The following is an 11,761-nucleotide window of genomic DNA, read 5'->3' as shown; positions in this document are numbered from 1 at the left end:
GTAAGTCTTTTGGGGGGAGGGGGGGGTGTGGGGAATAAATCTAAGAACTGCTCCAACACCTTGTCTACTGCTTGTTCTGAATGTTTACAAGTACAAAATGGAGCTGCTCCTTTCCAGCTGTGCTGCAGTGACACTTCTGAGCAGGTGAAGGAAGCCACCACACACAGTGCATTTGTTTAAATATGGTTGAAGACTACCGTACATAAGTGACGTGACTTTTTTTATTGAGCAACCTGTTAATAAGTAACTTATGACTTGCTTCAAAACTGTTTTACAATGAAATTCGTACTGAGAAATCCTTATTTAAGAAAGATATAATTTTTTAAGAATGCATTTAATAAACTTTTGTCATTCACACTTTATTTAAATAATGTTGCCACAAGTCTCTGTAGATTTTATTTGAGTAGGGTACGCTGCCTAGTTTTGGTTTTTAAACCCATGGTGCCATTCAGTGCTCTGAGCTCTCAAAGAGTAGACCAAACCATTAAATGCTTGATGAAATATGACCTTAGCTATCAGAAATAGGCCTTAGCTTTGTAAGACTTAGTTGACTGTGTAAGTATCTGCATGAGTAAACACTCAAAAGTTTTGCTCCTGACAGTTGAAATAGACGCCTGCAACTGAAACCCAAGTCTGGACGTTTACGCTGGTACAAAATTCAGCACCCTGCTTCTGGAAGTTCTTCCACTAACTTGTCTTCAAGTTCTCAATTTAATAGAAGTTGCCATCTGTAATTTGAATGTTTCACGTAAAAAATTACAACTCGATTCTATGTCTTCAGAAGCCCAAATTCCAAGCCTTCCTCCCTTGAAGAGTTCGAAGGCCAGGAGTTAGAATAATCCTGTAAATCAAAGGAGGAGCAGGAAGCTGCCCAGGAAGCCTCTGAGAGATGATGGAGCTGTGAACATCTGGGGAGAGGCCACGGGACTGGTCGGTTAAGTCTGCTGTTGAAGACCTGGGACTGAAGCTCACGCTGGAATTCCCCACTAAGCAAACCTCATGCTAGGCTCCAGGGTGAGCTAGAGCTACTGGGCTGACTGAGCTCAGCTGCTGCAGGGTTACATACATGTACACATACATGTACAGGTGTTTTTGCATAAAGTTGGTGTGGTTTCCCCCCCCCCCCCTTACTGGTGGACTTCAGCTAGAGAAGGCAGCAAGGTGAGGCCATAGGTGCTCACCCTGCTGCAAAGGGGCTGCTGAATGACCCTGGGGCCATGGAGCAGCGACCCCTGTTTTATTCTTGCTTATTTTTCTCTTAACGCTTACATAATTAAAACAATGACTCAGCTAGAAGTGAAAGTTTTATTTAATAAATATAATTTTCATAAACCATCTTTAAAACAACATCTACTGACCAAGCTGTACAATGAGCAAGCACACAGACTCGCTGTCCGAGAACCAAAAATAACATGAGGCAGCCACAGTGTCGGAGGTCCAAAATTCTTTATACTAATTATTGCTAGTTTCCAGTTGTCAATGCCCCTTATTTGCCTAAAATTAACATCTTAAAAAAGGTACTTCTTACAGAGATGCTATCAGTCAAGTTTTTTTCTTCAAAAAGGTGGTAGAACTTGATTACACTTCAGTGAAGAAACAGGCGTCTAGTTGATTTATTTTTAGGTGCACAGGACCTACAAGCTCTCACAGGACCCTAACTAGGAATTGTAAAAATATATTCTTTCCTGTAGCAATGATACCTTATTTATACCTGAACGTGAGTCTCATTTTTAACTATTTTCCCCTTTCTAAACTATTGTCCTGTGGGTTATCTTTTATCTCATTGCCAAAAGGTTGAGAACCTGCCAATGATTGAAATAATTTCCTTTTAAATAGCTCAGGAAAAATTACTCTACACCACAGGCCATTTAGGTGCACAGACAGATCACACTTTGTGTCCTAACCAGTGTATTTTATTTCTTTCCACTTCTTGTTACACATAGAGGTCTTTAGCCCATGGCCCCTCAGGTTTTATTCATGTCTATGCATTTATACAAACTGGAAACAACAAAAAAGTTGTATCTACAGTGATGACAATTGTATGTACTTATTGTAATACAACATCATAGCATGGCGACAGCTAGAGCAAGGCGAATACTTCAACGTGATGAGAACATTCCTTTTAACAAAAGCCACAGAAGCTCGGGCAGCACACACGGTCTCTCTACTGCGTTATTTCTGAAGCCTCTACGAGCAGTATTTAGCTGAAGGGAAAGATCTATGGAAAGCAGAAGCCTTGCAAATACCCGTGCGAATGCTTCTAAAGACGATTGACGGCAAGAGTTGATACAGCCATGAGCATCCAATCTTTCCTCCTCCTGTTATAAATTGAGTCATTCCAATAGAGAGCAGAAACCAGACAAGTCATGCCACTGGAAGCAAACAACAGAAGCAAAGAACATACAAAACAACCAACAATAAAACATTCACAGAAAGAAAACAGATCTGCAAAGAAGAGTGTTAACTGGGAAATAATTTAGGAACAGAAAAAAAGGCTAAAATTAGTCCATAATGAACAGTTCGCCCAGCTCTAGGAATAACCCCTTTAAAAATGTTGTCTGTGTCACACGGCAGTGGCGAGTGCAGTGACGATGGTGTGCGAGGTACCAGGTATTCTGCACCAAGAAAACGAGAATCTCAAAATAAATGGTTCGGAAGCACATTATGATTGAGCACTGAATTTCACCAAAATCACTAATACTTAGAAATACAGAAGTATCAGATAAAGCTATTAAAAATAATGTAGACTACAGCTTTGAGGCATTTCTAACACTAGAAAAATGAGATTTTTTTTTTCCCAATATAGAATTTATACTGTCATAAAAAACCATGTTTGAAAGTATTACCAAAGGTTTCCAGTAAGAAATTATAGTTGCCTAATATGCATTCTAAGTTGCATAATCTTTTCTCAAATCATCTTTTGCACTAGAAAACAAGAAATCATTCTGAAAATGTAAAGCCAAAGTTTTCAGCATTCCTTCCTTTGCATTTTGTTCCCCCTCCCTCCCCATAAGCTTAAAAAATATACAGAATATTTACATTTCAGTTTGTGAAGCAATTCAGAGCATCTTCCCACTTAATCTTTTCCACAGTACCCTTTAGAAAGTGTAAGTTTGGCAACTATGTTTTCCTAAGTAACAAAAGCAAAACCCTATTTTCACAGAACAAGAACTAAAATGTGCTGAGAACTCAGTCCCGTTCTCAAGGTGGCTATGGAGAAGGTGCTTCTTCAGAGACACTGCATAGTAAAGGGACTATACACCACTCTTGCTTTTAACTACAAATATCTACTATAGGCTCTTCTGCCATATGCTATGGATTTCAAGGCTCAGAGGTAATTCTAAAACGTTTCCTCTCTATGGCAAATTCTCCCTCAGCCATTCATACTCTAACTCGGAGAGATGAATGCCAGCGTTACACTGAATTAGCCGTATTTTGTTCAGTCTTCTTCATGAAGAATTCTACACTGTACCCAAAGCACAGTGAATGGTTTCATACACTTCAGCAGTCAAAGAAATACACAAAATCTTTCTTCCTTGAATAGAAGCAATTTTAAGAGATTTGTGACATCAGTACACAAACAGTCACTTTTTCCATCCAAAATACTTGTCAGACCAAAAAATCTGGTCTTATGCAAACCAATTCTATGTTCTTACTAAATGAGAAATTACTGATTTAGATTTACTGCAAATAGAAAAATATACCTTGGCAGACAGATGGATTCTTAAGTTCTTCCTGAATTGTTTAAATGCATGTTTCTTCGGTAACCTTACAAACACTGGGAAAAGGGAAAGTAGGGGGAAAGGGAGAAGAGGAGATGGAAGGTTTTAAAGAAACACATAATGAACGTAAATTATTCTTCAAATATAGGACTGTGCTGCTTTGTGCAAATAAAATTAACATATTCGTGTGGTAAAAGCCAAAATACATTTATGTACAGAGCTGAGCCAATCTAAATGCTTGGAGCGGGGTTGTATATCAAAGCCTCTGCCTTCTACTCTACCCAGTTTATATTTCAATACATGATACACTAACCACACAGACTAATGAGGTTACATGGTCACACAAACTGACTGGATGATTACAATGCTATGGTTGACATGGACAGACAAATACTTCTGTAAACTGAAACACTGTGATTTAGACAAACGATACTGAACAGCAGATATCTGATTAGAGTATTTTTAAAAAATTCTTTATTTCCTAGGTATCCATGGCAGTATGAAGACTTTTAGAATGAGAAACTACTATGAAGACAGCAATTATTTTAAAAACAGATTATATATCATATATATATTATTAAAAGAGAGTTACAGGTGTACGTGAAATCCAAGTGTATTTTGTTACTACTGCCTATCTGGATAAAAGGTTTCTTGGGGACTGGGGAGAATGCAATCAGCTTATTGCATCTCCACATAGGAACCAGGTTTCAAACTATGTGCAGTCAGACAAGTCACATGTTAATACCTATTACACGGAGTACACAAGACTCAATTTTCAATGATTCTTCATCATCTGGACACTCGATGTGGGGATCTAGCGTACAACTGAAATTTTCAAGCTTAAACTTCACTGCACTTAGGTATTTGAAGGCATGATACAGGTATGAACTATGAACACTGAATGAAACACTTACTTGAAAGGAAATTTGCTACATTTTGATTGTTTCTTCTGTTCCGTAATTAATTTTTAGAGCTTCTTAACCAATCTGTGAACTTGTCTTCATCTATACCAGTGGGATAAAAACCTCTTGTACTGCATGTTCAAGTGACTATAAGTTTCAAAACAAGGCTGCAATGACAATTTCTTTACTACACAAACATTGCCTTATGAGATCTTGAAAATACAGCAGTATCTGCAGCTTTCACTTTAGAGTGAAGCTTCCAGTCATTAATGCAAAAATAAAGTTCCATGAGGAGAAAGAATAGCACTTGAAGTCACGAACAAGAATAATGAACAGGAGAGTTGTTTACAGGTAAGAAACATCTGAAGCATTCGATACCAGGAAAGTCGGACCTCCTGAACACTTCCTCTCCTGCAGCTCATTGAACTTGGGAGAATTTGGGATAACCGTAACAAGAGGGATACACTCCTCTGGCAGCAGGCTAGGCCCCACTGAGATGTCATACCAGGATGGTAAGATGTGTCTGCCTTAATTATGAAATAAGAATTTGCCACATAATTTGCTTGGGAGACAGCACTTAAGCCAACAGTGGAAACTTGTGCAGGCAGGGTGAAAGCAGCTAATCCTGGTTTTGTCCAAATCCTACACTTAACCACATCTTTACTACAGAAGTTCTTGTAGGTGTTATTTACAGTCTGTTTGATTTGCAGTTTATTCCACCCAGAGATAATTTTAATATTCAGCTTTTACTGTCTGGCAGGAAGAATCTTCCAATTACTGATGGGACTTCAGTGTCAGTGACTGACTTAAAATTGGATATCCAAACAAAGGTCAGAAGCAGCAGCATTTTTACCAGTCTCCAGCCATAAAAACTGCCGTACCCAAGGCAATGCTCTATGGCAGCACCTCCATTTCATCTCCCACATCTAAAGACAACCAATAGGTTTAGTCATCCTGGCTGAATGCACAGGCAAATGTCAGCCCCAAACATGCAGACACGTTTATACTGGGAGAACAGATGTACCTGCAAGATGTACCATTCAAAGCTCCATCTGTGCAATTTGTTTTTATTGGCATACTCAGGTATCAAAACATTGCCATCAATGTCTCAGATCCTTCAGACATATGAAGATAATTAAGCGTTACCTGTATCTTCAAAGTACAACATGACCAAATATAAATACATGAAAAAGAATAAAACATGCAAAAATTCCCCAACTTTAAAAGGATTAGTAATTCAAAAAATTTATGCTAGTGATACTTCTGCACAATCCACCAATTCTTACATATTTTTCCATGTCAGGATCAAGAACTGTTAACAAAACACACAGGGCATAACAAAAGATGACTGGCTTCTCGATTATACTTTAAGGGAACAATGAACTGTTATAGCCCTTACTATTCCAGATTATTGATTTGTCAAAGTTAACAGTGTTTTTCAAAGCAATGACTAATATATTGCCATTCATACACCAGCATAAATATTTGAATTGTATTTAATTCTCAAAAATTACTAAAGTGATTGCTTACAGAATACAGTAACCGTCCATGGAAATAACAAAATTGATTTGCAGACTGCTAAGACAGCATCTGTAAGAGACAGCTCAAAATTAATGTGTATGTTCAAAGTGAAGGGTCATCATGAAAAATGCAACTTTTTAAAGGTTCAGTGTGCAAATTCAGTTCTGTTGGATCACTCAAATTTGGGAGGAGAAAGATTTTGTCACTGTGCTCCAGTGACATCTCAAGTATCAAATGCAGGATTCCAAACTGCTCATATGGTAACAAAAAAGATTAGATGGTCAGAGGTAAAAGCATTCCCTCACAAAAAAAAAAAAAAAAAATTTAGCAATTTGTGGATGTATTTAGAAAAAAATACTGGAAGCGATTACTGTCCAGATGACTTATGCCAGGCCACAAGACAAGCCACGGTTTGCATTTAGAAGTCATGCTAGTCTTTTCTAGGGCAGGGATGAACTCACTTCAGAACCTACTATAGGTGTGTGAGCACCACATGGCTTCCACAAGGCATTTACAAATGTCCCTGTTAACAAGTGGGTGAGTCCATTGTGGAGAGAGTCAAGATGCTTCTGTCGTTGGCATAGAAGGGATCCGATGAACTCCATGATCTAAAGTAACAATAAAAGAAAAATTTGGCTGACTGGGAACTTAGAATCTAGAGGTGAGGAGAAAAGTCTATGAAAGTGAGATAAAAGTGTTAAGAGATTTGGCAAATGTAACTCTTTAAAAGATTGATTAATTTCATGTAGGCACCTGCAATACATTCAAACCTTTGAAAACAGACTGCAATTAATCATGCCAACTATGTAATTAACAACTCTATGTTTACCTTTCTGGCAAAGTTTACTCACACCTACAGATATTTTCATCACTATGAACTAAAATGACCAGAGGTTTATATGTCAGTTTTACAACTAAAATGTTAGTATTGTGCCTCAAGGAAAATCTGAATGTTGCACTGTAGGTTGAGGCACTGTGACTGCTAGGATTTGATATAGCCTAAGGTCATTCTAGGAAAGCCTTGTGGTATGCGCAGCTACCTGTGGTAACCCAGTAAACCGGTGTTCTAATGTTAAACGTCCACGCTGTCTAAAGTTGTGGGTAGGCAAAACTCATCTACAGCCATGAATCTATTTCATCCTTTACTGTTAAATTTTAAGGCATCAGGAAAACTACCTAACACATCACAGCTTTTGATTCAGATGGGATCTCGCAACATCCCTTGCTTAAGGACAAATTACTACTTAAGAAGAATTACTGTATGTGAAAAGCTAAAAATAGAGGTTGGAAGGCAGGAAATCAAAATGTAACAAACTTATCCTCCAAATTTGCCTCTGTCAGAAATCTGCTGTTTCTTTAGAACTTTTATATGCGGTGCCCTGACACAAGTACCACTAATGGGAGTTCTGAACAATTCAGTAATGAATCCTACTGTACAGGAAATGTATGTGATCCAGCATTCTTAGTATTTTAGTGACTGACAAGTTGACAGACAATTTAATGGAACAGACAGACAAAAATGCATTTTACCATACCACACCACACATTTATATTCTAACTGGTAAATGAAGCTATATAGAAAATATTTCTCAAATACATTTTACAAGCAGTAAATTAAGTACAAGAGACTATATTCCTGTGGCCCACTACTCCAAGCATTTGTACAACTTTGATTCAAAGTTTCTATCAGTATTTGATACCATGTTTGATTTCAGTTATCATATTTGACAGAATATCAGGAGCGCAGAATACAACACAAGCTACCTACAGCAACATTATTTAAAATAGTGCTTTTCATTCTACAGCACTCTCACAGACAATGTATTTATCAGCATCACTTCATTCGACAAAAATAATTTGCAGCTACCTCCTGGTTGAATAAGCAGCTGTTTTATAAAGCACAAGTGCTCAAAAGACCATCCTGCTTGGGACTGCACAATCTTCTGAGGATACCAGCTTTAGGTAAATATCAAAGCAGATCAAGCTCATGAACAAAGGCTAAACAATTTTAAAAGCATTTTTAAAATCATCAAACAGATTTCTTAACCTTTCACAACCTGTAACTGCCTCAAGTGATTTAAGCAATTAGTACATTAAAAATAAACAAAGACTTTCACATATTACCAGGAATGTGTAGGCGAAAAAATAATCTTAGTACCTTGACTTTTAGACTAGTTTTTAAGTGTCAGTACTGAGTGGAAGGACCTGAAGTCATTGAAGAGAGCAAGTAAGACTGAAATTTAAAAAAACAAGTCTTTTCTAGTTGTACTGTACATAAATCTCAGTAAAACTAGAAGATGGTTCAGAGTAATTTCAACCAGAGGCAGAAGCAAAAACTACAGAACTTCAAGCTCTTAGTGTAGCACCGACAGTTTTGCATATTCATTAAACATAATACTAACTTCTGTGTTCTAACAACTCTAAGCTTATTCAGCTAGATGGAACTTTGTCTGAAAATTACATGAGGTAAGCAGACAAGAAACATGAGAAAAAGCAGGCTTCAAAAAGTGTTTAATATTCTGTCAAATATGAGTTATCTTCAATAAATATTTGTAAGTTGTTAAAGAAAGAAAAATTGAGTGGAAAATAAGAGGAAATTGTAAAAATGTAAATGCACTGCAGAAAATAAACACAGAATACCTACCTTGTAAGACTACATATATTACTAAGGCAAATGTTAACTAAAAAATCTGCCCTAGTTTGATATTAATAAATGAAAAAAAGTAACACGAGTAGTTCCTCATTTGGAAAGCACAGTTTTACAGAGAAGTGGAAAACAATCCCAAAAAATGTAGAGCAACTGCTACGAAAATGTTGATTTTTAGACCAATTAAATGCTCACCTTGTAGATTAAAAATTCTATTAAATTGTTTATTTTATACATCATGCCCACTTTCTATACAGCGAGAGTTTGAATTAAAAAATGTACTAAATCATAACAGTTCATTTTTCATATGGAATGAAACATTTTGCATAATCATACCCTAGATTTGTAGAAATGTTGAATAAATTTCATAAGCAAGCCAGAATAGAGAAACTGAAACCACAGACACCGTGTTCAACACAAGAGTTCAAAACAGATGTACTACACACCATGTCAATACCTAAAGGCAGAATCAGAACTGACAAAGCTTGTCAGTGAAAATTACCCACACAAGATTTTATACTCAATGAATGATATCACAACCTTTAACCAAAGGAGAAAGTTGTTCAAATAGAAAATGAGTTTCCTTGAAAATGTGTGAAGTGCAACTTTTTCAGGTTTGCCTTTTGACCAGTGAAGGACCATGATATCATTCAGGGACTGAGAGATTACGATGTACAAACGACTATTTTTATTTATACCCCCAAATATTTCCATGTTTGTTAGCTATCCCTCTTTATTTGGAAAAGGGGAGATGGCACATTAGCAGATTTAATAAGAGCTTTTCCTCACAGTTATGCTGACTGCAAGAGCAGTACTGCTGCTTAGATGTATTTGATCACTCTAACGTGCTTTTATCCCATTGAGGTTTGTTCCACACGTGGTTGGTGAAGGAAAAAAGATTTATTTAGCACATACTTTGGAATGGCACACATGATTTTGACAATATACCTTCCAGAACCAAAAAAAGTTTAAAATTCTTAGAACCTGAAGGTTCTGTTCTGTCAATTACTCTGATTTTAGAAATAGATTATAAAAGTTATACTACAAAAATATTTTATCTTCGTATCAATCAATGGCTGAAAGATTTAAATACTCTCCTTCTAACAATGAAGTTATATTTAAGGGGGGGGAGTGTGAGCCTTTTGTATATCTTCAGGAGTAATGCAAGCTCCAAGGTAAATATTTGGAGGTTGTACACCAAGAACCAAAGGGAAAAAAGTCTTTTGACTTTACAAACAACTCCTGATTTGTGAAGGAAAAAAAAAAGAAAAATTATAAAAAGGAGAACAAAACCAGCAGCAAGGCTTGATTTTCTAAAGAGACGAATGTACAAATTAAGAGAAATTACGATAGATACAACACAAGAACTTGCAGTAAGCCAAACTAAACGTTTTAACAGAGATTTTTTGAAAACTGTTTTTCCCCCTCCCCATCCCAAAAGAAAGCACTCAAAAAGAAACAAGAAACTATTCTTTTAGGATGAAAAAGTACAATAAAGAGTTGCATTTCCTACTTAAATAAGCAAAACCTGCAGCTGGTTTGCTAGACATCTATTGCTGCAGGCTCATCAGGTTCCAGTTTATAGGAGAATCGTCTGCAGCAAAGGCTATTGAGAGAAATGCCACACCTGTTGACCCGGGTTGGACTACATCTGCCCATTAGTCGTTCCAGCATTCTTCTAACAGATGTGCATGCTGTTTCCCCATCTGAGAAGCAGCACATGGAGTCCAAGCAGTTGATACCTGAACCTGCCTCAGTAAGCTGGAAGGAGAAAATTAAAAAAATAAATAAATAAATAAAAATTAAAATCAGTACTTACAGATTCTAACAACAAAGATGTTACCAGAAAACACTTAGGTAAAGCAGATTTTCTTAAAGTTAGAGTGTTGAATATTTTTCAATTTTACAGGAGCACTACAATGATGACTAACATTACCATTTCCTTTACTAAAAAAAAAATTTGATCTTCCCAAGGTTTGAATGCAGCCTTGGTGAGTGTATGGAAATCGTTTCGCACCATCTCTGCTTAATGTTGGAAATAAACTGGTCAGAAATTCTCTGCATTACAGCTATAACAAATGTTTGGAGCAGAGTGTCATGCAGTTTAAGCTGTGATGCCTTGATTACCCTCAATGCAGGTACAACAATTTATACAAGCTGCAGGTCTGCCCTATTTTAAGGGAAATCTATCAAGAGGAAGCTTCAAACCAGAGCTGCAGAAGACAATGCAGCAACCTGATCGTAAGTAGTAATTTTTCCTCATGAAGTGCCGAATGCAACTTCCTATAGTAATTTAAATTATATCACTACCATAAATACCCTTGGCTTGCTAAGGAACAAAAGCACATTCCTGATTTTGTGAATATCTTTTACCTAAATGCAAACAAGGCTGATGTTAGAAAGGTTCAGTCATGTTCATGCCAGCATGAAGAATAATTCAACATTAGCATAATAAACTTTCTATTGTTCATTCTTTGTACACAAGAAAAAGACCCAAACAAAATGAAAGCAGTAATACAGAGATGCATGTGTTTAAGTCAAGTGCCATCTATCAGTGTGCTCCTCCTCTATATTATTTTTGCACACCAGTCAACTGCAGTGTAACTAAAATCTAACTGAAATCTAATACTGCTGGAGAGAGAATAACCAAAACTGACTTCAGTATCTTTTCCAAAAGGAAATAAAAATGTGGCATTTTAATTTAATTTCATGTTTTATTTTCATCTGAAACTCTCCATGAGAGCATCCTGTCAGACAAATGCCAAACACACAGGATAAATTTAAGCATCCATTATCTTCACCTCAACTCTCAGACACCGTGAATGAAGACATCTGGGAGGAGGCATCTTAGTCTATGATAGAACACAGGTCACTTAAGAGCTTCCCCCAACTTTTCACCATGTGACCAAAGGTCGCTGACTGGTGTCCGAAGACTTTGGTTTCCAACCCCAATTTCTTTCATGCCACCC

General features: G+C 36.9%; 1 protein-coding gene across 15 annotated transcripts in view; it reads right to left on the bottom strand.

Moving 5' to 3' along the window:
* Nucleotides 1-1,291: 1,291 nt before the first annotated feature.
* Nucleotides 1,292-11,761, bottom strand: part of ATP11B (ATPase phospholipid transporting 11B (putative)) — a 71,500-nt gene continuing 61,030 nt past the window's right edge. For 3 of the 15 annotated variants that reach the window (XM_074878580.1, XM_074878576.1, XM_074878578.1), the window contains 2 exons: nt 10,420-10,553; nt 1,292-6,753 (listed from right to left, as the gene is read on the bottom strand). In XM_074878580.1, coding sequence (XP_074734681.1) covers nt 10,451-10,553 — 103 coding nt within the window. In that variant the 3' untranslated portion in view covers nt 1,292-6,753; nt 10,420-10,450. Of the gene's footprint in view, nt 10,554-11,761 lie in introns of all 15 variants that reach the window. The other 12 variants (XM_074878579.1, XM_074878575.1, XM_074878577.1 and 9 more) reach the window with 6 other exon arrangements.

Source organism: Strix uralensis, chromosome 9, assembly GCF_047716275.1.
Source record: "Strix uralensis isolate ZFMK-TIS-50842 chromosome 9, bStrUra1, whole genome shotgun sequence".
Lineage (NCBI taxonomy): Eukaryota > Metazoa > Chordata > Aves > Strigiformes > Strigidae > Strix > Strix uralensis.
Note: the sequence above shows the minus strand (reverse complement) of the source record. Positions and strands in the feature narration are given on the sequence as shown.